Raw genomic sequence first — 26,181 nt, forward strand, 5'->3', positions numbered from 1 at the left:
ATAACTGTGTTTAAACTTCATCAATTAATAATCTAGTCCTAATCATTTATCAATTGGACTATTGCTATCAAAGAATTGTAGTTGCCATGGACGCTGGTAAAACTAATGATTTTACAATGTCATGCTTAGATTTCTCCACCAAGTTCACCCAACATTTTAAGACCTGCTCACCTCATTCCACAGGCTATTTTTGTAGATTTCAAAAAATGGAACAATCTGTGTTTTATATTAGGATATGTTGACTATGACAAGATTATGTTATCTGTTACTTAGAAAGTCATTTTCTGTATAAACTTATCAGTACAGCTAATGTCTCTAAAAAGTTATCAGCTTTGTGTATTATGATTACTGTTTTTTGAGACAAAACTATTATTTTGTCTTAAGAATCTGTTAATATGACTTGTCAGCCCGATGCAGAAAAATAGAGCTGGCTATTTAGGATTTTTTGGCAAATTGGAAATGGAGAAGTGTAGAAAACCTTGGGATCCTTGCATATAATCATAGACTTTAGTAATCCTAAACAGGATTGTGGAAGTCTTGTGCTTATAAATTCTGGGGAGGCATTGAGATGGGTCAGTGGCCTAACAGAATAAGGCAGCTTCTGACATTCCTAAGAAGACTGTGCTGGTGGCACTTTGTGTATTTGGGGACCCAGAACAGTAACAAATGGCTGCACAGGAAACAACATGTAGTTTAACATTTCTGGGTGCAATCTTGTTTTCTCCGGGGAGCAGCCTTCCCATCCCAACTAAACTGTGTACATTGCATAGTGGTAGAACAATCCTACACTTAGATTCTGCAGCAAAAATATGTGAGAGAGGATTATTTTAGCTGTGTGTGTGTTTTTGTATGTGTGTGTGTGTGTGTGTGTGTGTGTGTGTGTTTGGTATCTTTTCTCTACCTTTCCGTGAAACAGTCAACCTTACAACCAAAGTAAAACAACCAAAACATAGAAATGTAACAGCACACAATGTTTAAAAATGTGTTAGAAGAGAATGGTATTCTACGAAGAATTGCTGAAATAAAATAGGTTAATAAGAGCATCACAAGCTTCATATTTAAATTTAATGTCATCTTCAGCGTTTGCATCTTCAGTGTTTAAAAGGGTGCAGAGGTGCTTCTGTGACTATTCAGAACTCCTTTTGCAGTGTGTCCCCCTGGAGCTGTAGTCCAGGTCCACTCAAAAGGAAATCTGAAGGGTTGCTATAAGAGCTTCCGTGAACCTCTTTGTTGTGCATTAGAGTCTAGACCTTATATCAGTGGGGCTTCTGCAGGAAATTATGAACGAGATTTCCTTTGGTTTTTAAGTGTTTTGTAGGTGTGTAAATTTTAACACAGCTAGCTTTTGTTCTCTTCTCTCACCTCACCTCCTAAGAGGGTATACTGCTTTCAGCAGAATTCTAAAACAGCAAGGGAAAAGGTGAAGTGGGCTCTTACCTGTAAGTATTATCCCCCCCCCATTCTTAGTGCTAGTTCAGCTCATCCTGAGGGAACAATGGCTCCTTCGTTAAGTTTCATTTTTGGCCATTTTGATCATTAAAAAATAAAGATAAGTCAGCTGTAGGTTCAGTAATTGTCAGACTTCCTCTGGATCATCGTATTAGCTTTTTCTGGTTCTTATAAGAAACTAGTATCCAATTTTTAAGAGGTGCTTCAGAAGATCCCAGTTGGAGACTGAAAAATGTGTTTATTCGTTCGTAGCTAGCCTTTCAGAGTTAGGGAACCATCTGCTTTCTTTCACTTGAATGAGGGATCACCCATTATGGACATACCTACATAGGTGTTGTGTGTATGCGTGTGTGTGTGTGTGTGAGAGAGAGAGAGAGAGAGAGACAGAGAGAGACAGAGAGAGACAGAGAGAGAGAGAGAGAGAGAGAGAGAGAGAGAGAGAAATATTGACTTAATAATTAAAGATGATACAGCTCCCTCAACATATTGAGTCAACTTGTGGCTAGAAATATTGTCAGTTCTTGGGTTACATATTTTCCCAAACAGGCTATATTATAAGTCATTATTTCTGATTCCATGAATTAGTATTTCATAATTTATTGGCACAGCCCTAGCTTTAACAGCATTTCCATATCTCCCATGATCTTGCTCTGTTTCCATGCATGTTAATATTTTAAGACTGTTCTGATGGTCTAACTCATATCTCACACTGTACTAGATAGCATATATGTGCACGTATGTGCACATGTGTGTGTGTGTGTGTGTGTTTAACAGCATTTTAGTTTTTGGTGGAGAATATTTTATGGTTCTTAAGGACTTCTTTTTAAAGTGTATCACTACCTTGCAGTAGTGAACAAACAAAAAAATAGTATATATATTGGATTTATGTACTTGATTTCCTAAATACATACTTTTTCTACAGACATGGATGATGCTCAAATCCTCCCACGTCCACCTCGCGTCAGACATTTTTCACAGAGTGAGGAAACGCCCAGTGAAGTTTTTGATGCGTTGAACGAGGAGCAGACACTTCCACGAAGTAGCAGCACATCTGACATCCTGGAACCATTCACAGTTGAGCGAGTCAAAGGTGCAGTTCCTGTCATTGACGATTCATCCCATCATGCGCCAAGCTTACAGAGTTCCACAGAGGCCTCTTCAATATGTAGATCCACTGAAAGTCATGTTACTGATACAAATAGCCGAGAGTCCTCTCTGGAAGTTGGGGATAGTATTTATGACCATCTCTGTCATTTGGTAGGCCCGGTAGAACTTGCAGATACAGCCTTTGAACAAAACCAGTATGTTGACCTTGAAGGTGAAGATGATCTTCTTTCCTCTCTGAGAGAATATCTTAAGGAAAACGAAGAACTTTGCAGTAGCATTGAGATAGATAAGCATGAGCCGCCTTCTCATGAAGTTGATGCAGGAATAAGTAGGAATGATAAATTGCCATTGGATGGAGTAGAGCATACAGACCAGACTGTTACATGTGCAAGTAGTATCACTGTTGCAGAAAGTGCCGATGATGCAGAACTGCAATTGGAGCAAAACCAAAGTGGCTTTATAAGTAATATTGCACCTACACAAGTAGACAGTTCTACAGGAAGCCAAGCTGATAAAGCTAAACATTTAAACATTGATAGGCCCATCCAAAATCTGCCTGATCCCAGGTCAAGCCCTAGAGAAAAGGAAATGAAGAGGTATTTGTTCAGACAAATTGCCACTGATGTAGATGTATCTGTGGAAGCAGTGCTAGCTGAAAAGCATAGAAGTGCCCTCTTTAATGAAAAAATAACCAACACAAGTGTTATGCATGCAAAGAAAATGCCACATAAAGCCTTAGTTAACCCTGAAATGCTTCACATTACTGGCATGAGCAAACTGTCACCAACTAAGAGAAGCATATCTGAAACGGTAACCCATAAGGCTAAAATAATGAAAATAGCAGCTAAAAAGCGAAACAGTGTCCATGTTACTTTTAGGCCATCTACTGAATCAGTTCAGTTTTATAATCCTCTAGAAAACAAAGAGGCCCCCTGGAAAGCAAGACTTCGTAAACTCAGTGGTTTCAGTAGCGGGAGCAGTAGCAACAGCAGCAGCAGCAGCAGCAGCAACACAAGCACCAGCTCATCCACAGTGGCTGTGCTGGTCAAACCCGGAATATATAGGCCTCTAGATCCAGCCAGTACAACTTCTGCTTATAGTAGGCAAATTAAAGAATCAGGAGATGTTCCAGCATTCGTGTTGCAGAAGGAAAGTATTGGAATAAGTCAAATGTCAAACCGTAGCCCACCTAAGCCATCGAGTCAGGAGTCGGGACAACAGCAGGGCTCCCTGGGTGGTGTTTATAAATCTGTTGTACATGCTCTTTCGAAGCCGAAGGCAAATGTTTCCCCACAGAGGCAGAGCAGAGTGCCAGCAGAGGCTCCACTGAGGGATCTGTACAGTCATGTAATGGGCTATTTTGGAAAGAAAGCTGCAGGTGAGCACTAACAGTGTGCGGAGCACAGTAGGAGAAAGGCAGCACCAGTTTGGCTTGATGCACCTGAAGCAAGCTCTTATAAAGCAAATCAAAAGGCTTTGGGATGATCAGTGCTTTTCCTGTTTGGTTTTGCATGCGCATATGGCCAGCTGAATTTCCCCCCCTCCAGCATAAGTTACTTTGATAAACGTTAAATTACTAATGATCCTTTTTTTAAAATAATAGTGAACCACTTTGCTGCTGAACACTGTAAGAGTAGGGAAGAGGAAGAGATAGTAAATGACCTACCAATGGATCCTGTCTTTATCATATACTTCTCCAGGCAAGCCTTGAAAGCCAGTCTTCAATATATATTTGGCATTCGTATGCTGTCCAATAGGAAAAAAATGGTTTTGATATCTCCTATTTATCTTCCTAGTGATCAGTTATTGCAGTTCAGCCAATTGTAGGTTCAGTTAATTTTTCTTCCTCCTCCTCCTGAAAATGAGACAAGAAAATTTTGAAGTAGGTTTCAAAATTTCCTGTTTGGACTATCTTCTTAAAACAATCTGGTGTGGATTTTTGTCATTTTTATTTGAGCTATTTCAAAATATGCTTCAGTGCTTTCTGTGTGCATTCACTGGAATGGATGCACTGACTTCCTAAGCGACATCTATCACTGCTTTCCCTCCCCCCTGGGGTCATGGAAGTGCATAAAGGTACCATGATAGTTCTCCTTGAGCTAACTGTGAGCCTCTATGTGTTAACCAAAATGGGCAAGGCTGGCTGTCATTCTAATATCACCATCTTAGTTCATGTGTTCAGTAACTTTTAAAAGAACAGTAAATTAACTTTCAGCAGTGAGGTAGGTTTATTTTGCGCTTTTCTTTTTTTTTTACATTGTATGCTGGCATGATTAACAGAATGCTCTGTAATGCATCCTGCATTGAGATGTTAATGCCATCTGAGGGCAGTCTTTGTAAGCATATCACAGTAGACTGGGTAGTAATGTAGATTCTTTCCGGCTAATTTGTTTCAATATGCTATTTAGTAAAAGTTTCTCTTTAAACACAATGTGCAGTCTGGATTCTAGGAGTATATAGAACGAAATTTTGAAATTTAATACTTCAAGATTTTAATATCAAGACCATGTTATACCTCAGATTAACAGTACGGTTGCTTTGCAGTCTTTTGAGGGGATAACACTTTCTCAAAAAAAAAAGATAAACAAGAAAAATAAAACCTTCAAGGTAAAATAACACAATAGTGTAACAATTAAAAACAGTGTAATTCTGTGCAATATTGATCATAAACCACTGACCATTTTAAGTCTTCTGTTAATTTTTGAATTATGTCATCTTTCATTGTTCATTAATTTATTTAAGTGTACTCTGTGTCTACAGTACTGCATTGAAACATAGTTCATTGGTACATTCTACTTATATGTTTCTCATTAGCATACACCCCCAGAGTTGGGGGGGAATTATGCATCTGGTGATATGGAGGAATGAAGAATGTGTGCTTAAAGCAAGCATTAACAACTTTAAGTAGTGCTTATCTGTAAGCTTTCTTGCTCTTTTAAAGGTCACACTGGAAATTGACTAACACCTGCTCAGTGGTGATGGGTAGGGGTGGGGGGCATTGAAGGGTGAGGGTAGACTTACTAATTCCTAAAACTAAACTTATTTTATGGGAGAAGGTATTTTTAACTGCATGACATTCTTTTGTATTTACCGGTTTATTTCTGTGCTTTTAAAAAATATTTTGTTATTGAAACTGTTCTTTACTATATACAGTCATTCATTTGCTTTTAGCCAATAGAGAGGATATGAGCCCAAAGCAGAACCCTCTTGGTAGTGATAATGGCAGTAGTAATGCAAATATTCCTGACCTCATGGATGAGTTTATAGCTGAAAGACTGCGCAGTGGTAGCGCTCTGGTAAGCTTTTGCAATTTTCTTTTGTCCTGAAATATCTCTTAGCTAATGCTAAGCAATTTACCAGTTAATTATGACTGTAAAATGTTAATAGCTAGTGATGTTTGTTAGTTTGATAACCTAACCTCAAATGAAAATAGCTGCAGTAAATGTTATTTGATGGAAACGGAGCTGGACTTAAAAATCGATAGTAGCTGAATCATTTAGTTTTGTACAGCCCTTGTCTCTGAAATAGCAAACTTGAAAATCTTTTCTGGCTGTAAAAGTGTTTTCTCAAACTATTTCTTCAATTAGAATGTGACCAGAAGAGGGAGCAGTCCAGGAAGCTTAGAAGTTCCAAAAGACCTTCCCGATATACTGAACAAGCAGAGCCAAATGCGCCCTGCGGATGACCCAGGTGTGCCTTCTGAGTGGACGTCTCCTGCCAGTGCAGGCAGCAGTGACCTTGTCAGTTCCGACAGCCATTCGGACTCCTTCAGCGCCTTCCAGTATGACGGCCAAAAATTTGAAAGCAAGTATTCCCTCATCCAGTTTCCTCTAAAATCATAATACCTCCTCTACATTATTTTTTTTTTTTTTTTGGCAATAGACAGCTTTATGCAGAGAAATTTAGAAGAGTGAATGCGCACAGGTTCTGTAAATGATCTGGAGCAAAGTCCACAAGGAATGTGTTTGGCTTATCATCCATTTTATAAGAGCACACAACTTTGGGAGAAGTTATTTTTGTAGACCTAGATCTGTGAAAGAAACAACAGACAACAGTACAACCTTCTAGGAACCCTGGCCCTATATGCACGCTGGTGGGGAAGGAACTTCTCAACTTTGCAATCCTTCTTTTCCACTGTGATGGTTTCCTCAGGGTCATGAATATGTCCTGCACACTACAACAACTTGGGTGCATCATCAACAAGAGCTCATTGTGTTTAGTTTAGTTCCAGACCTTCATAATTGATCTTTGATGTGGTTGTGGGGAAGATCTCCCTGTTTTAGGACAGGCAGAACAAGAGCTATTTAGCACTTTAGACTATATACCTAGTAAAGCTACAAAGGGCCGTAATAGCTTGCATCAATTGATTCACCGGTTGAGATTCCTGTCCAGTAGCTGCTTATTCCTTTTCAACAACAGTTCACCCTCAGTTGGTGGCTAAACCCTGATCATATTGTTTTTGCGCACACAGATACAAGCCTCTCAGGAGGGTATGTGATACATGCTGCCAAAGCCTTTGCAAAGTAGAAGATTATTATTTTCTAGGAAGGAGAAACTTTTTCTCCAGAATTTCTGCCCCCTTGTTTAGTCAGAAGATCCCAAAACACTGGATCATGTTGCTTAGATTTGTTGGAATCTGCACATGATTGCACAACTCACTTGCATTAAACACAAGATGAAAGGTAGCAAGAATGCCCTTTGTAGGAAAGTCCTATGTTTTTGAAATTGATCAGGTCTATGCTTTTAGTTAGGCCATTGAGATATGTATCTATTTCTCTCTGTAGATTTCAGCTTTGGCCCTGAAGGTGGCACAACAACTTCTGCAGAGTCTGATGCAGGTTCAGGACCTCAGCAAAGTGCTGAAGAACAGGAAGTTGCTAGTCTAACTACACTCCATATTGATTCTGAGACCAGCAGTCTCAATCAACAACCACTATCTGCTGAAGCAGCAACTATTACAGGTAATAATAATGATGATGATGATGATGTATTATTTGTATCCTGTCCATCTGACTGGGTTATTCCTCTGTTGCAAAGCAGAGGAGTGAAATTTATGAATATTTAACTCATTTCTAGAGGATTAGCCATTTTATTCTGTGGCAGCAATAAGACGAGTTGGGGTACCAACAACTTAAAGACTAACACATTCATTTTTACAGCCTTCCTCTTAGAAAAGCTGAAAAGTATAGCCTATTAAGTTGATCTGAATAATATAATTTATGGGATATATTTTGCCAGTTAAATTGAATTTTTTTAAAAAAATACCAGAGTATTGTTTTCTGGAATAATAGACCTCTTCATATCAAGTAGAGTTTGTAGCCATGATCCAGAGGTCTGCACATGGCAAAATTACATCCATACTAACCTTTTTTCCCTCTTCATCTGTCACCCCTATAAACCATCAAGCAGCTTTTAAATTTCCCCAAAGTTGAGCAGGAAATGAGCCTGCTGAAGACCTCAACAGCATATACTAAGCACCCAGGGGCTGGATATTTTGTTGCTGGTCCCACTTTTGATACATAAGATATTTGGAAATCATTCCAGTAACAAATAAAATTACGAATTTACCAGTACCAGCAACTTAAATTTGACTGTATAGGTGTCCAAAGTGCTACTAATAACGTATTTTTAGATGTGTGTTTGTTGTGCCACTGTTGAGCTTTGTATGCTACTTGCAAATCAGAATGAAGGCTGAGTAAATGCATTTTTTATTCTGATAGCTAAAATGTCATTTGTAGGTTCTGAAAGCGCATCACCAATCCAGTCTGCTCTTGGATCACGATCACAGACACCATCACCTGCCACTCTGAGTGCAGATCACAACGAACAGAAAGATCTACAGCTGGATGAGAAGCTCCACCACTCTGTTTTACAGACACCAGATGACCTAGGCAATATCTTAGATAGAAAACCTAAAGAATAGCTTTTATTTCATTTCCTATACAGTGCTCACTATTTTAAGAATTGGGTAGTCTCAGAGAACAGTACTTGTGTTTTCTGTTTGCCGTTCATTAAATTTGTCTTACTAATTATGTTTTTAACTCCTGGGAGAAAGTAAAAATTTCATCTGCTTGATTAAAGCAGGAGCATGGACTATTTATACTTTAAATAAAATGGGTAAATGTGGCACAGCAGGGGATTGAGGGACCAAATCTGCTCTGTTCTACCTGGCTATCATATATTTTGATGCAACATATTAATGGGTTTTTCTTGGGAGGAATTCAACATCTTGCTGTTGTGGTCATTCTGTCAACACAAGCATTTCAGCTTGTCAGACGGAATGATCCCTCCTTCTTCCCCACATGTGGTTCTCTGGGGGTTTTCCTGACCCCCTTAGAGCCAGGGGGTCGTGAGGAAGGAGGAAAGCCCCATTGCACAAATGGACGTTCTTGCACACCTCGCATCATCTCCCCCCTTAACTTCTTAATCCACCTCCAAATAATAGCTGGCCTGAAGTTTTGTTTGTTTTTCCTTCTGTTACAGAAACTAGTGATTTTCCATCTGAATGCTGCAGTGTGATGGCAGGAGGAACAGTCACTGGATGGCATGCAGATGTAGCTACCGTAATGTGGAGACGAATGCTAGGAATTTTAGGAGATGTCAATTCCATTATGGACCCTGAAATACATGCTCAAGTTTTTGATTACCTTTGTGAACTCTGGCAAAATCTTGCTAAGGTATTTGGAGAACTGAATATTTTTAGCCGCTCAGCCTAAAAAAGTATTTTAAGGTAGAATTGAAGCAGCAAATTCATCTTCACACAAGTTTGCATTGTATTTCTAAATAATTTCAGATTAGAGACAATCTTGGCATTTCAGCTGATAACATGACATCACCTTCTCCACCAGTTCTAATTCCTCCATTGCGAATTCTGACTCCGTGGCTGTTCAAGGTAAACACAGTGTGGCCTATTCTGTGAATATGAAAATGAAAATGGGGTAACGTATGAAAGTGTTAACATTGTGGCTTCATTCTTTAATATTAGGCAACCATGTTGAGTGATAAGTACAAACAAGGCAAGTTACATGCTTATAAACTCATATGTAATACAATGAAGCGGAGACAAGACGTTTCTCCAAACAGGGACTTTTTAACTCATTTCTACAATATAATGCACTGTGGACTACTTCACGTTGATCAGGTAAGGGGCCTCAATAATTTAAACTTTATTCTGAAGCGCATTTATGAGCAATTGTGAACCCAGAAAATTAAAAGTGTGTTGCAGAGTTTGCCTTTGAGAATTTGCAAACGTAATCCTCACTTGGAGTTTTTTATTCATTGTAAATTATGTTTTAAAGAAGTGGTTTTCAAACTTTCTGATATCGGGGAACCATTTCTACATGCTTTCCACTGGCAAGAAAACTATGTTGTACAAGAAGCTGGGGAGTGTTATAAGGTACATAGTATCAAGGCTACTGGCTGGGCCTTTCTTGAGTATGCACCCAACTAATTATTGTAGCTACATGTTTCAGGGAAAGATCACTAGTGTCGAGCAAGCTGCATTTCAGGACCCTTGTCTGCCACTTCTGATCTCTTCATTGATAAGCTTCCAAGGAAAGCATAGGATTTTTTGAATAATATTTTAAAAAACGATTGCTTCTTAGAGACAGAGGCTTAGCTCTTGCAAACAAAAGATGACATGGTAGATCTGTGTTTGAGCTGCACTCCTTTGGATTGTAGATGGGTTCATACCCCTTCACTCAAAAAACAAACCAACCAATGAGCTATCAGGGAGAAGTGTTCTAAATTTCTTTTTTAATTGACATCTTGTTTTCTTTGTGATTGAATGCTCCTCCAGAAATAATTAAAAACCAATCATAAGAGTCATACCTACAGTCTAAAGTAGGAGAGCCTATACACAGAATTGCCACCTCATACGCTGTTCATGAGAACTAGCCCAGAGTCTTTGTTCTGCAAGTCTGAATATAGGCTGTCTTACCGTAACTTAAGTGACAATTCATGCAATACACTGCAAGATTTTGTCTCATACTCACAGTTTCAAGTCCTTGCAAAACAATCTAATTACCAATTTATAATAGTTCTGGTAAAGCTATGCCTTTGGGGTATAATTGCCAAGAATCTGTCATACTGCTGAATAAGATACCTTCCCAGAAATCTAAGGGTCGTTGGCAAATAAGGAGACATTGGTTCCAGTAATCTTACTCATCTTCTCTTAGAGTTAGCAGATTCTTTAGAAGGAAACTCTACTCCCATTTGTTAAATATTTTGTACTGCTTTTTACTGTCTTTCATTTTCTTCTTTCTCTGATGGTCAGTTCTAACTTGGAGGCAGTTCTGACTAATCATTTTGCACCCTCAAGACAAATTTAGGTTTTATTCCCATTATTCACATTTGTGAAAGCCACCTAATACAAAAGTTCTCTGGGCAATTAACACTAAAAAAAGCAAAATAAAAACAGTAGCAGAATAAATCCTGATTTAAAGCCAACAACTCCCAATGTCCTAGGCACATTTTGTGACAGGGAATTTCATCAGCGTGAGCAGTTTCTGAGCTCTGCATGTAAGATTTCAGATTAAAATTGCAGAGTGGAAGGAAAAGGAGGATCTTTTTCTGCCTCCCCACTTCCAGCTACTCTCTGAAGACTGGAGAAGAGACCCTCTTAAGAATATGAGGGGTTTGGGCAGGGGAAGGACTCAACCATGTGAAAAATGAACATAATATTTTAGCTGCAGTTCATTCATTTCCAGCTTTGTATTCTTGTTATTAAAAAAGCGCCCATAACATAGGTTTAAGGTGCCGTTTAGCTCCTAGCTTTCATATCTCAGTTCCTAACACTGGGAATGACAGCAGTACAGAAGTTCTCAAGTGTAGTAAACATTTAAGATTGAAATTTTAAGACTTGAAAAGCCTGGAGAAATAAAATGAACTTCATCTGGCACCAAAGAGATCTATACAACTTAATAAAAAATTATACCAAGAGCAGTAATCCTACTTTTCATGAACAAATTTGTGAATTATTTATTTTGAGAGAATGTTCACATCTTGGTAAGTTCCAATGTAGCTGCAAATCCTATGAAGAAATGTGGCTAGATTTGGATAATAGTTTTATTCTAGTTCACTGGGAAATTATTTTTCATTCAGGTTCAGTTTGACTCCCTAGCCGCACTAGATGATTTCCTCCATGGTTTATCGTTAAGGATATGAACGATACACAAGCCTTGGGCTTGTGTAGCACAGAAACCCTTCCTGCTCCTGAAGGAAGTGTTTGCTTTTGCTTCCATTTTTAGTTGAACACATATTGTTGTTTCATCCAAACCCAACAACCTGTGACTAAATCTTAACACTGGTTTGTTTCAAATAAACTCCTTCATACCTATACCATGTAGGCAGTTTAGGATGGAGACAACACACTAAACTGTGATTAATTCAAAACAGAAGCAAACAGCTTCTAATCTCCTTGCAACCACACCAAAGGGGAAAGTAGGGGCAGGGAAACCCAGTATTTGTTGTGACTTATTCCCATCAGAATAAAACATAGATTATCACAATCTCCAAATGCTGCCATTTGCATTCTCAAAACAGGGCTTCATACTATTTATTTTGTCCTGTCGTTAGTCTTTTTATTTAACAGAGTGTCTATTATGGAAGTTGCAAGCGATCTGTCTGTTAAACAGTTCTGTGCCTCTTTTCCTCCAAGGATATCGTCAATACAATCATCAAGCACTGTTCTCCTCAGTTTTTTTCACTTGGTTTACCTGGTGCTACCATGCTGATCATGGACTTCATTGTTGCAGCTGGTAGAGTGGCGGCATCCTCTTTTCTCAATGTGAGTTTCTATTAACAAAAATTATTGCTGCTGTTTAAAATTATTTACAGACCACATTTCATTGTGAAAAATAGTAAGGCAGTTTACAAAATAAAACCAGTACAACAAAGTAACAAATATATACCAGAGTTCACTAAAGTCGGTACTAAGGATTGGTTCCTTGAAACGCTGGTGTGAATAGGTAAGTTTTTGCCACCGATGAAACTCCTGCACCACAGGTGCCTGACATATCTCTAAGAGGTCATTCCACAGTGGGAGGGCCACCACAGAGAAGGCCCTCCTTTTGTTGTATGACTGGGCTGGTTTATACAGAAGGAAATGCTCTCTCAGATAGCCTGGTCCTAATCTGTTGCCCAGGTTAATTATATTCAGCCATTGCTATTAGATTTTCTGTGGGTGTCCATCCATCAGGTAGGATCTACCACCACCTAGTATCCAGAAACAGGATAAGCAACTCAGAGTCAAGGCATATACAACCCCTTCCAGTGCTGACTCCTGTCAATTTCCTGCCTTTGCCTGAGATGGATTTGTGGTCTTAGCTCTCCTTTTGGATTTTTTTCTTGTGTTCAATATGAGCGTTTTTCCTTTTTTTCTCCAGGACAGGCGTCCCCACCATTTATGTGGGGGTTACATTCTGGGGCCCAACCACATAAGTGAAGTGATGTGGAGAACATCCTCTAAAAAGCCTCCAAACACCTATTTTTTCCCCTTCTGTCTCTCCACACAACTCTCTTTTCAACTAGAGTTGAAGTTATGGGGCCAGCTGGAGGCCGTGCAGAAAAGTGGCTGCTGTGCTACCCTCCGTGTCAGCTGTTAGGTGGGGAGGCCGGACAGCCTAAACAAATCCCCACTGTGCCTTCAATCTCTTTGGGACTTCCTCCGCCCTCATTGACCTCCTCTTTGGGCTGTTTCCCGCCATTTCCTGACATTCTGTTTTAAATTTATTTCCCGGCACCATGCATATACGTAGTTGCACATGAGTAGAACACATGTGGGGGGATGTCTGTATTTAGCCTTCCTTTTCTATAATTTAAAAGAGGGAAGGCGGTCTATTTATTTTCTTGCTTTTCTCCCCACCCGCCACTTAACTTCCTGGGGTCTGTGAGTCTTTTTTCCACTCTTACTATCCCACTCACCTTTAGCCATGAGGTGGTGCTAGATCCTATCTAATGGATGGCCACTGGCTAAAAGCACTATTTGGGTGAGTCCAACAGTCCATTTATATACAGCTTAATTTTATATATAGCTATGAGTTATATATAACACACACACATGCACGCGCACACACACAAATGTGTGTGTGTGTGTGTGTGTGTTACTAGGATGTTGTGTACAAAGTTTACCAATTAAAGTCTTTCTAAGTAGGGACTTTCTCGCCTTAAAAGCAACTTAGTATATTATATTTATTTACTACAAAAGTGTATTATTATAAAGCTGTATATTAGATAATGTACAGGTTGTTTACATTCTTGACATTCTTGTTTTATACATCCAATTGCTTGCAAATTTGCCTGCCTTACACTGTGCTCCTTTGCCTTAGGGAGCTTGCAATCTAAATTTAAATACTACATGAAGATAGGAAAGAGGGAGGTAAGGGTATCAAACAGCAGAAACCGCCCTGAGACCTCTAGGTATAGGGCGATGTATAAATTGAATAAATAATAATAATAAAAGAGGGAAGGTCTGTGAAAGGCAAGCATAAAGGACGAATGTAAGAAAATGGTGCTATTATGTTGTGCATGCTTTTAACTTGGTTCTAAGTTACCTAGAAACTGCTATGCATAAGGTAACTATCAAACTGAATAGCTAACAAATAACAATAAGCTGTAATACCTGAAGGCAGCCCCAGTGCAATTGCATTCTCAAAAAAATAACTCTGAAGTATCCCCAGCAGGTCAAACATATCACCAGCATATGAGCCAACAAAGCACTGCAAGCAGCTCATCATCATTCTGGTCCTTGGGTGATTGAAGGGGCAATAAAGTAGAACAGGGCTTTACCCCATCCCAATGGCTCATGGCTGATGGCTCTGGCCAGCTTTCTCAACCCCAGTGTACGTTCTGCAGCAGGAAGCCTCTTCTAGTTGTAGGGACTCCTTGTGTAATTTAAAATCCTGCCAGGGCTACGTGGCCCTTTTCCCACTCATGTTGCCCCTTCATGACTTCAATACCCCAAAGAGACCTGTGCTTAAAATGTTTCATTTCAAGATGAAGACTAAACTTTATCATCTGTTTGTATCTTTCTCTTTCTCTCAGGCACCAAGAGTAGAAGCACAAGTTCTCTTAGGCTCTCTGGTTTGCTTTCCCAATTTATATTGTGAACTCCCAGCTCTACACCCAAGCACTCCTGACATTGTTGTGTCTCCGTTTACAGATGTTAAGGTAAGTTTTGAAATGCTGTGTACTCTGCATATATTTCCCCTTGTTTAGCTGTTTTCAGCTGAGGAGCAGCTCCTGGCACAATCCTATGCATGCCTATTTATTATTATTATTATTATTGATCAGTTTGCTTGTTGAATTTGCATCCTACCTTTCTATAGTTAAGGCAACTAATAATAATACAGATGCAGTGAAAATAGTGCCTGATTAAAAAAAACCCACATAAGAACAAGGCAGGTAAAATACATCAGTAAAAGCAACAAAAAGAACCAGTTTCAACATATATGTTAGCTAATGGGCTAAAAGACATATCTAAATAAACAATATTTTTGCCTGGAAAAGGTTATCAAATATGGGACTAGCTAGATGTCCCTTGAGAAGGAGTTCCAAATACTGGGAGCAGATTCTCTCTGTAGAGCAGAGAAGTCCAACGCAAGCCCTCATGCTGCCTTTCCAAAACTGGGTAAGTGAGGCACTAGGACCCTGCCATAGCCTTGTGCCTCCTTTCCAAAGCCTAGGGCCTCGCTCAGTTGGCTTTGGGAAGGCAGTGTGAGGAGAGGACCTTCCGCACCATTTTTGAAACTGGTCTTCCAAGGGCAGGACAGAGCTGCTTTCAGTTAATTGCTTAAGACTAAACACAATTTGCTCTGTGGTTAGTTAAAAACAACGGCAAAGGATTCTGGTCTCCTTTCTGTTGTTTTGGAGAAGAGGGGGAAGTGCACATACCCAATGTCAATTCATGTATTGATAAATATTGCTTATTATTATGTCTAAATGCAGCTGTTGTGGTCAGTGGAACAAGTAAGTGTATATAGGATAGCAACTTCAGTCATTTTTCCTCTTTCTGGTTAGGAGATATTTTTGTATTCAAATCATTCATCATTGCTATTTGCTTAACCAGAGCACTTGGGTGGCAATGTGTTTGGGGTGGTTTGTTTTTTTGAGAAAGTGGCGGCTAGTAGCAGCTCCTCACTGTAAGGGAGTGGATGTTTGTGCATGGTATGGTACCCAAAGCTGGAAGATTCAAGAGAATCAGCAGGGATGTGTGGCTGAAACAACTTTGGATTCCTTGTTCCATTGGATACTGTCTCTGAGGAAATAGTATGAACAAATAGTATGATAGTATGAATAAATGCAGAGTGTTTTGTAACTCTCCCATTTCTGTGAACTTTTCCTATCACATAATAAAGCTTTATTTTAAATTTAAGGGGTTTTTGGATGACTGACTTTGAACATTCTTACTTTAGGAACTGATCATCAAAACGGTATTAAGTTCTGCCAGAGAGGAGCCATCTGGACCGGCAAGGTATGAATAAAGAAGGATCACCGCAGATCCTCGAGCAAATAGGTCAATTTGTGTGTTCAGCTAAATTATTTAAATAGCACAATATGGGTTGACTTTTGGTGTTAATTTGAATCATGGTTTTCTTTTAAATTTGCCTTTGCTCAACTGCATTATGAGTTATCCAGAGAATATATCTGAGAAGGAGATAGATAAGCATTCTTAAAATCCTTTTAAATTCCTTTTAAAAGGAAGTAGCAGTAGATTATGGTTAATGAAACAAACCAGTGAAAAAGTAGTGGCATGCACCATATATATTAGTTTAGACATTAAGAGATGTCTTCTCTAAGGCTGCAATCCTAAACTGGCTTACCTGGGAATAAGTTCAATTGAACTCAGTGGAGCTTACATCTAATTAGATGACCATAGGGTTGCACTGTTGTCCTACCTCAACAAACTCTTAATACACCACAAGTTTTCTACTCCCTTGACATTAGTTTTAGCTTGGCTAAAGTCAGTGCTTACATTGCTATCTAACATTGTTTTGCAGATGTGTTGCTCTTTGTAGCCTTGGCATATGGATATGTGAGGAACTGGTGCATGAATCCCATCATCCTCAGATCAAGGAAGCTCTGAATGTGATCTGTGCATCATTAAAAGTAAGCATGTAACCATTAGGATTTAAAGGGCCCTGTGCAGTGTTTCATGTGCACCCTGTGGCTTTTCTGGCCTTCTTTTCTCATTTTCCTAGAAGGGTCTCTAGGCAGCGCTAGGGCTCACATAGATAAACGTTGACTGTTTTCTGTTCATAACTACTAAGGTTACAGTCCTGTGCACGCTCACTTGACAGTAAGCCCTGCTGAACCATGTGAAAGTGTGTTAAAGCATATTAACATCACATTCATATGCAGGTTACATACGCTGTAACACTTGTTTACTCAGAAGTAATTCCCAACATGTTCTGTGGGGCTTACTTTCAGGTGAGTGCGCATAAAATTACAGCCAAAGATTAGAATGTAAGAAAGATTCCACATCAGCCTCTTCAATTCCCTTTCCAACAATAGTATTCAACCAAAGCATCCCAATTGCTTTTATATGCTTGGTGGAGGCATACCTAAAACTGTGCCAATTTTTATCCAAATTTTCCAGGTCTCATAGCTGTTACAAAGCAATGGTTTAATTTAAAGTAATTTTAAATATGAATGCTTAAAATATAAAGTGTCGTACCTTAATACAGCACACTTCTTTTAGGTGCTTCAGAGTAAGGGGAAATAATTGATGTCATTTTTCCTTCTTCTTTTTAACAGAGATTTAAAGTTCACAAATACAGTTTTGTGCCCAGAAGAATCACACACTGAGGCTCTTATTTGGAAACTAGATCACACATTATTCAAAGACTCTTGTAGTTGGCTATTTTTCTTGCAGAGAGACATGAATTGAGTATAGATACCAGATACTATGTTTCTTGTCAGTTGTATTGACAAGTGCAGTACGCACACTATTGAACTGGACAAAAGCAAATTGCAGGCTTATAACACAGATGCAGCAACACTTTCTGAACTCCAACCAAGCTGCTCTATCAAAGTATAGGCAGTGTTTATTTCCTCTAGACAGTGTGAAGTCACAACTTTTGTCTCTCAACCACCTTGAAAGCCTTAGTACAAAGATCCTAATTGCTCTTCTCAACCCCTGCAGTTAGAGACTGTGTTATGTGCTGCTCCAAAATAGCTCGGGTTCTAAGTGACTACAAAACCTCATCCATGCTACAGAAAAAACTCTATTGCTCAAACCATTTTTTTAAGCAACGGGTGAAGCTGAACCACTGTTGAAAGTTTAGGCTAGAGAAAGGCATACTGGCTCTATGGATTGACTCCAGTGGACCAACATGGAGCTTGAATTGGTGTCTAATAAAAGAACTCCTTTATAACAGAACAGAGCATAGTATTTTAACATCAGGCTTTTTTAAAGGGACCGTTGACAAAAAGTCACCGTTATCAAGAAAGTAAGTTCTTTAACTTCTCTCTGCTGAACCCACTGAATAGGTTCATAATACAAAGAGTCACAAATACAGGCGCAAAAGCTAGATTTTAGTTGGATATCAGGAGAAGCTTTTAACAGAAAGAGCAGTTAGACATAGGGACTAATTACCTAGGGAGTCTTCAAGCAATGGTTGGATTGCCGTCTGCTGGGGATGCTCCAATTCTATAGCTTGATGCTCTAGCTAGATTTCCTTCATTGAGCAGGGGGCTGAACCTTTCTAGCTAAATGATTCTCTGATTTAGATGTTAAAGGCAGGTTATTCAGAACTTTCAGAAACCTTCCATCATGGAGATTTGCAGTAAATTAAGATTAGGGTCAAAGCATGTCCCCTCCCTGAATAAAACCCCAGATATTTGACGACTTGACATCACACCTGCAGCAAATTAAGAATGCACAGCTTCGGTGCAAGTGCAATGTATTCCAAGAGCAAGAACTTAGCACAGCCCTATATGTTGTCCGAGGCAGGAGTGGCAAAACTTTGGCTCTTCAAATGTTTTGCTTAACTATTCAAGTCCCATCATAGTGGTGCAAACCAAGCTTTTATGAGCAGCCTGATTTGAAGATTATGATTCCTCAGTTGTGACTATAATTTAGAAAACTATTTTTTTGTGGGCGAACGCATATAAGAACTAAATATGCAGTAAGCCCCCTCCCCCAGTCTTACTTACTTGATCACACTGCTTCTTACTCTTTTAGACCACTTTTTCTCAGACAGTGATCTAGGATCCACCAGAGAGTCCTGGGCCTTAATGCCACAGCTTGCCCGGTGCCTCCTCACTTGCCTGTCTGTCCCTTAGACATGTCATTGCCTTTGACTGTACCAACGGCAGCCCCAGCAGCTCTTTCCTGCTGGGTAAAGATGGCCAGGAGAGAAGAGATATTTAGTGGGGAGAAGGGAAGAAAGTCAAAGGAAGTGTGGAGGGAAATTAGAAAGTGAGATTAAAGGTTAATAGTTAATAAAACATTTAACTGGAAGGAAAGTAAAGAAAAGAGGGAGGCTGTTATAGGAGGAATAAGTGAATGTAAAAGGGCCAGGGAAGAGGGATGAAAGAAACTCACATGGTGTGGGGAATTAAGGTACAGTGAGAAGAGAATAGGGAGAAATTACAGGAGATGGGTAAAAATACTTCAAGAGGCATTTGAAGGGAAAAGCCTTCCCCACTTAAATCCTCTGGATCAGCAGCTTCTGTCTAAAATTGGGAGGCTGAGTCACAATACCTCTAGAGCAAATGTCTGTACAGTACTTGGCTCAAGGAATGCTAAGCTATGGAACTCCTTGCCACAGGGAAAACACTTGTGGCAAATAATTTAGCAATTACCAAAAATGGATTAAGTATCAGTAGAAAGTCACATCAGTAATTGCCAGCTAATTATGCCATACTACTTGCATCTGCCACCATTTTGTGACTGATGGGCCTCTGTAGTTTTCAACCATCTCAATTGGCCCTAGGGGTAGAAAGCTTGAGAAACCCTGTTTTAGGCAGTTCTTGGGTACTTCAGATCTGCCCCCTATTTTTTTCTGAATAAGAATCATTTCCATAAAATAAAATTACTGCTTAACCTGATAATATTTGCCTTGAATACTTCCTGACTATTTTTGTGCAAAGGAGTAGCTATTAAATTCAGAGCATATAAGTAACATAGTAAACGTTGCTGCTGTTTGTTACCGGAAAACACATTTGCCTCTTGCGTGCAGTTTGAGTTTCCCACAGAATGAAAAACCTTCCCACAAAATTGGTGGCATGTAATTGCTGACAATTTGAGTATGTAAGGCTGCTTCCAAGGTCCATATTTGTGGTACTTACCTATAAATCCGACAATAGAACATCTCCGACTACTTCACCTATTGTCTATCATGTACAGGGTCTGGCTTTTTTGTAAAGCCTGTTTTCAAAGAACACCTCCAGCTATCTGCATTTGATTTGTTGGAGCGTCTGAATTTTTCTTTGATGTTCATCGTAATAAGTTGGAAGCCACCCAAGCCCTCAGGCAGACAGCAGACAATGTGTATTCTGCCTGCTGCATTCTGCTTTACCACTTCCTCAGCATCCCCTGGCAGATCATAAGAGGCTTTGTCGTTAAGGCAAGTGCTTCAGCATGGCACTTACAATGCCAGTTATGGTCTTACAACTCAGAAAGGGGTGGAAGTTGCATGGTTTTTTTTACAGCAAGTTTCCACAGTATTTAATCATCACCCTCTGCTGCCATCTCCAACGTGAAATGTTCACAATACAAAAGCTATAGATAAAAAAAAAATCCTGAGTGTACCTCTGCCTTAGCTATTTCACAAATTCAGCAGAATCATGGGGGGGGGGGACTTAAGGCCATTTCATTCCATGGCAGTGTTTTCACACCACATGTGACCATAGTTTAGTGCAACATAAGTGAGCAGGAACTATCTGTAGTGAGCTTCCCCTTCTTTCACACAGCTGGAAGGGGTTTAGTTTGGTTAATCATAGCTAGTCATGTCATCTAGGCCCGGAACCATGATTAACATTAACTGTGATTGTTTCAGCTAGCCATAGTTTATGTTAACCATACTTTTTCAGTCTAGTTGATAGGACAAATTATGGTTAAGCAGAAGCAACAGCTTCTGAACTGCTCCCTGCTGTGCAGGAGTAGGAAAAAGAAGGAGGCAGTGCACAAACTCTGGTTTCATATGACATGTGAGTGAGGCCATTAATGTCTACACAAGCCCAAGCGTAAGTTCATAGAATCATAGAACCATAGAACTGGAAGGGACAACAAGAATCATCTAGTCTAACTTCCTGCAATCTGGGAATCTTTCACCAAACATGGGGCTTGAAGGCAAAGACATGAAAAAGTGGTCCTGTGGCCATATGCATTCACATTACACTTTGCGTACCATGCCCTAGAGCTCCTGTGTTTTCCATTATATTGCATATTTACACAATTAAAAGAACAAAATATTGTGACAACAGTTGTTAATTTTTTATTTTATATCATATTTTACATTTTGCAGATTTTTAGAGTCTGATTTGCATCAAATTCGGCCACATAACATGGTGGGGTTTTTTTAAAGGAAATACTAATCTTGGCACAACGCATGCAAATACAAAATGTTCATCCAAATAAATCTGTTGTTTTTCAGCACAAACCTCAGACCTTTTGCTGGTTGTTTGCAATCCACAATTGTTGACTGTATTTGGATGTTTCTTTATTTAGGTTTTAGATCCAAGTAAAGTAGTCTGTTTCTGATTTAAAGCTGTACTGCTTCCTTGACAAAAGACTGGGTTTTTTAAAATTTGCTTTGAGTGTGTGTAATTCTCCTCCAAATGTGTAACAGTCATGAGATGCTAGTCCATCACATGGTGTGCGCTAATACTGAAATCCATGCATTTATAACTTTTTCTGTTTTTCTACAGTTTCCAAATAAAACGGTTGCGCATGTTGCTTGCAATATGCTTAATATGTTGATTCATTATGTACAGAGGCTACAAATGTACCAAGCAGATTCACCATTAAAAATTATTCAGGTAAGTATAAACATGAGGAAAAAATGGAACTTTAGCTTTATAATCCTCGCTTTAGAAATATGAAGCAAAATATTTTCAAATGGTCAAAGTCAGAGTTTTTTGCCATACAGATTTTCAGTTGTCCGAAAACACCCAAATGAGGGGTGTTTTGTTTATAATTCTTCATTTGGAGTGTAGGTGTTGGTAAATGTGGAAAAAAAGCTAAAGGAAGGAAATGTAAAAATATTTAACTTTATTATATACCGTATTTTTCGCTCTATAAGACGCACTAGACCACAAGATGCACCTAGTTTTTGGAGGTGGAAAACAAGGAAAAAAATATTCTGAATCTCAGAAGCCAGAACAGCAAGATGGATCGCTACGCAGTGAAAGCAGTGGTCCCTCTTGCTGTTTTGGCTTCTGTGATAGCTGCGCAGCCTGCATTCGCTCCATAAGATGCACACATATTTCACCTTACTTTTTAGGAGGGAAAAAGTGAGTCTTAAAGAGCAAAAAATACGGTATATTATTGAAATGTAATCTACCTCCACAGACGGTGCCAGTGTGCTTCTGAATACCAGTTGGTGGAAACCACCTGAGAAGAGAGGGCACAGAACTATATGCAACATGTAATTCTGCTCTAGGGTGCAATGTTGCTTCAGGATAACCAGTAGCACATTGTGTCCTCTTTCTAAAGACAATTCCATAATCTTGAAGTATTAGACAAGAAGCAGCAGATCCTTTCTATCCAGATCTCCTATAGCAGGCACGTCCAAAGTCTGTTTCGGAGGCCTAATCCGGCTTCCTGGTCGGTTCAGTCTGGCTCCTGTGGCAGCTTATTTCCTGGGGTAAAATCCTAAAAAAAACACAACCTCGACGACAACAACAACAACAACAAATTATTATTTGTACCCCGCCCATCTGGCTGGGCCTCCCCAGCCACTCTGGGCAGCTTCCACAGAGACCAAAAATACATTAAAATGTCACACATTAAAAACTTCCCTGAACAGGGCTGCCTTAAGATGTCTTCTAAATGTCAGGTAGTTGTTTATCGCTTTGACATCTGATGGGAGGGCGTTCCACAGGGCGGGCGCCACTACCGAGAAGGCCCTCTGCCTGGTTCCCTGTAGCTTTGCTTCTTGCAATGAGGGAACCGCCAGAACGCCCTCAGTGCTGGACCTCAGTGTCCGGGCAGAATGATGGGGGTGGAGACGCTCCTTCAGGTATACTGGGCCATGGCCGCTTAGTAATAATAATAATAATAATAATAATTTATTATTTATACCCCTCCCATCTGGCTGAGTTTCCCCAGCCACTCTGGGCGGCTCCCAATCAGTGTTAAAAACAGTACAGCGTTACATATTAAAAACTTCCCTGAACAGGGCTGCCTTAAGATGTCTTCTGAATGTCAGGTAATTATTTATCTCTTTGACATCTGATGGGAGGGCGTTCCACAGGGCGGGCGCCACTACCGAGAAGGCCCTCTGTCTGGTTCCCTGTAGCCTCACTTCTCGCAATGAGGGAACCGCCAGAAGGCCCTCAGCGCTGGATCTCAGTGTCCGGGCTGAACGATGGGGGTGGAGACGCTTAGGGCTTTAAAGGTCAACACCAACACTTTGAATTGTGCTTAGAAACGTACTGGGAGCCAATGTAGGTCTTTCAAGACCGGTGTTATGTGGTCTCGGCGGCTGCCCCCAGTCACCAGTCTATTTGCCACATTCTGGATTAGTTGTAGTTTCCGGGTCACCTTCAAGGTAGCCCTACGTAGAGTGCACTGCACTTCAACCCTAAACAAGTTTGGTTGGCCCTTTGGTCTGCCCTCAAGGCCCTTCACTTCATCAAATCTAGCCCTCTTTGAAAAAAAGTTTGGACACCAAGTGTAACAAAAAGTACATGAAATTTTGCAAAAACAACAACAACCCAGTGCACAGATCTGCCTTCATCTAGAGACAAAGTCTTTGAAGGAGGTCCTGTGTCTCCTCAGACTTCCCCCTCCCCACAACTGTAATTTGAGTAGCTCAGTGCCTTACAGCACATGTCTACTTAGGAGTAAGTTCTATTAAATTCAGTGGGGCTTACTCCCAGGTAAATGGGGTTAGGGTTGCAGCTTATATACCATGTTTTGAGTTTAGTGACATGGGTGGCGCTGTAGTCTAAACCACTGAGCCTAGCGCTTGCTGATCAGAAAGTCGGTGGTTTCTGTGCGCTGCTCTGGTTTGCCAGAAGCGGCTTAGTCATGCTGGCCACATGACCCGGAAGCTGTACGCCAGCTCCCTCGCCCTATAGAGCGAGATGAGAGCTGCAACCCCAGAGTCGTCCATGACTGGACCTAATGGTCAGGGGTCACTTTACCTTTAAGTTTACTGAAGTTTCTTTAAATGGCTTTGCTACGTCATTTATGTTGTTGTAATATAGAAGAGAAGCATATATTATAGTATTATAATTGCACAACCTTCTACTTCATTCATTTGTGTGGGCCAATTTAAATCATTGAGATACAAGGGTACATCTGTTTACTTTAGATGCTTTCATTCTGGTCGGTTATTGCAATAGGGGATTAAAAAGAGGGGGGAAGGTGTCCTAACAGTGGCCAGGATCAAAAGCACGCTGAATCCCTACATGCTGGTAAGCTCTTTAGTTCCTCCATTCAAGTAGCTAGAGGTAGTTTGAATTGCCCCTGATTTACATCTTCTTTTTTGGCTGTCTTCCTGATTTCTTTCTCAATATCATCCTCAGTGTTTTAGCTGGTGGGCAGGGCATCCACAGCACTAAATTGTGTTTTAGACCTCCTATTTCTGCCCACAGTTACTCTGAAGTTGGTGCCCTCTTTAGCATGTAGAATAAATCTTACAATGCATCCCTCCTGGCCTTTTCTTAGATTCTATATCCAGGGATAATAATAATAATAATAATAATAATAATAATAATAATAATAATAATAATAATAATAATAATTTTTTATTTATACCCTGCCCTCCCCAGCCAAGGCTGGGCTCAGGGCGGCTAACAAGCAATAATAAAAACAAGTTGAATGATTACAACTTAAAACAAAATTAAAATACATTAAAATATTAAAATGCCTCATTAAAATGCCTCATCACAGGAGAAGGAAAAGAAAAAAGAAAGAGAGGGAGGGAGGGAATCAAACTGGCTTCAAACCAAAGGCCAGGCGGAACAACTCTGTCTTACAGGCCCTGCGGAAAGAAATCAGATCCTGCAGGGCCCTGGTCTCATGAGGCAGAGCGTTCCACCAGGCCGGAGCCTGAGTTGAAAAGGCCCTGGCTCTGGTTGAAGCTAATCTAACTTCCTTAGGGCCCGGGACCACTAGGGTGTTGCTATTTATGGACCTTGAGTCTCTCCGTGGGGCATACCGGGAGAGGCGGTCCCGTAGGTACGAGGGTCCTAGGCCGTGAAGGGCTTTAAAGGTCAAAAGCAGCACCTTAAATCTGACCCTGTACTCCACCGGGAGCCAGTGCAGCTGGAAAAGCACTGGGTGAATATGCTCCCATGGCAGAGACCCCGTGAGGAGCCTCGCTGCAGCATTCTGCACGCACTGGAGTTTCTGGGACAGCTTCAAGGACAGCCCCGCGTAGAGCGAATTACAGTAGTCAAGCCTGGAGGTGACCATCGCATGGATCACTGTGGCCAGGTCGGGGATGAACATACCCCATTGATGGTCACTATTTTGCAAGCTTTCTAATAAGCACACTCTATGTTGTCATCTTGTAAATGTTGTTCCAATCAGCACCGAAGCTTTGGGAATGAACATGTGAACACCTAAATGGTATATTTGTGTTCATTTTCCCTTCTCATAAGCAGTTTTGTTTGGCTCTTTGGCTTCCTTAAATCACTCTTTCTGTATATTCATCAACACTTCCTGTATCCTCATTGCCACTTTGAATACTAATAACACAGAGCTCCTTCCAGGAAAACCTAAATAGATGCTAAGCAAAATGGCCTCAATCCAATGTCTGTGCCCTACTTAACATTATCATATTTAAACCCTGATCAATTTGATGGGGTACGGAATAGTTTGTGTTAACATAACTGTTGGTGCACCCTGAGAATAGCAGGTTCAGCTACTATGCAGCCTGCCAGTGGGGGTGTAGCCAGGATTTACGTTGGGAGTAGGCAGGACGCCCACCTGCCATCATCCTCTGTCTGGCTCTAGTCTAGCAGATTTGGAATGAAATGTCTCAACAACAGTTGTTTTAAATTACTCTCTTTTGCCCCCAAATGCGCAGAAAAAATCTGCCAAAATCTTTCTACAATTTCTACTTATATTTAAGCATTTTTATTTACTTACTTGATTGGGGAGGAGCAGCTGTTTGATTTTATTGTTTTATCTTTTTGCAATGTGCTTTGAGGTTTGTTTTTTACAATCAAGCGGTGCATAAATTTTATAAATAAATAAAATGAAACACACTGTAACAGCCACCTCCTCTATTGGCCCTCACATTTTAAATCTCACCCAAAAGAGAAATTTGAAGCAGGTGCCATAACAGAATGCAATTTTTTATTTTTATTTTTGAAAAATAAAGTCTTTCACTGGTGGAAACAGATAAATATGTTTGGGCACAATAATATGCATGAGAAAGGAATATTTCAATAGATTTCAGTGAAGTGCAACAGATTTTACTACAAGCAGTTGAGGGCAATAAA

The 26,181-nt window shown here is 40.0% G+C and overlaps 1 protein-coding gene across 15 annotated transcripts in view; it reads left to right on the forward strand.

The window, feature by feature from the left end:
• The window catches only part of RALGAPA1 (Ral GTPase activating protein catalytic subunit alpha 1), a 128,231-nt gene that overhangs the window by 48,863 nt on the left and 53,187 nt on the right, over window positions 1-26,181 (forward strand). For 7 of the 15 annotated variants that reach the window (XR_008329315.1, XM_053380229.1, XM_053380224.1 and 4 more), the window contains 13 exons: window positions 2,372-3,934; window positions 5,710-5,852; window positions 6,144-6,360; window positions 7,341-7,517; window positions 8,295-8,447; window positions 9,040-9,233; window positions 9,350-9,448; window positions 9,542-9,697; window positions 12,215-12,343; window positions 14,599-14,724; window positions 15,969-16,027; window positions 16,554-16,662; window positions 21,430-21,540. Coding sequence is in view for 14 of the 15 variants with exons in the window: in XM_053380229.1 (XP_053236204.1) it covers window positions 2,372-3,934; window positions 5,710-5,852; window positions 6,144-6,360; window positions 7,341-7,517; window positions 8,295-8,447; window positions 9,040-9,233; window positions 9,350-9,448; window positions 9,542-9,697; window positions 12,215-12,343; window positions 14,599-14,724; window positions 15,969-16,027; window positions 16,554-16,662; window positions 21,430-21,540 (3,236 nt within the window). In the remaining variant the exon portion in view is untranslated. The remainder of the gene's footprint in view (window positions 1-2,371; window positions 3,935-5,709; window positions 5,853-6,143; window positions 6,361-7,340; window positions 7,518-8,294; window positions 8,448-9,039; window positions 9,234-9,349; window positions 9,449-9,541; window positions 9,698-12,214; window positions 12,344-14,598; window positions 14,725-15,968; window positions 16,028-16,553; window positions 16,663-21,429; window positions 21,541-26,181) is intronic. The other 8 variants (XM_053380230.1, XM_053380231.1, XM_053380233.1 and 5 more) reach the window with 2 other exon arrangements.

Source organism: Podarcis raffonei, chromosome 1, assembly GCF_027172205.1.
Source record: "Podarcis raffonei isolate rPodRaf1 chromosome 1, rPodRaf1.pri, whole genome shotgun sequence".
Classification (NCBI taxonomy): Eukaryota; Metazoa; Chordata; class Lepidosauria; order Squamata; family Lacertidae; genus Podarcis; species Podarcis raffonei.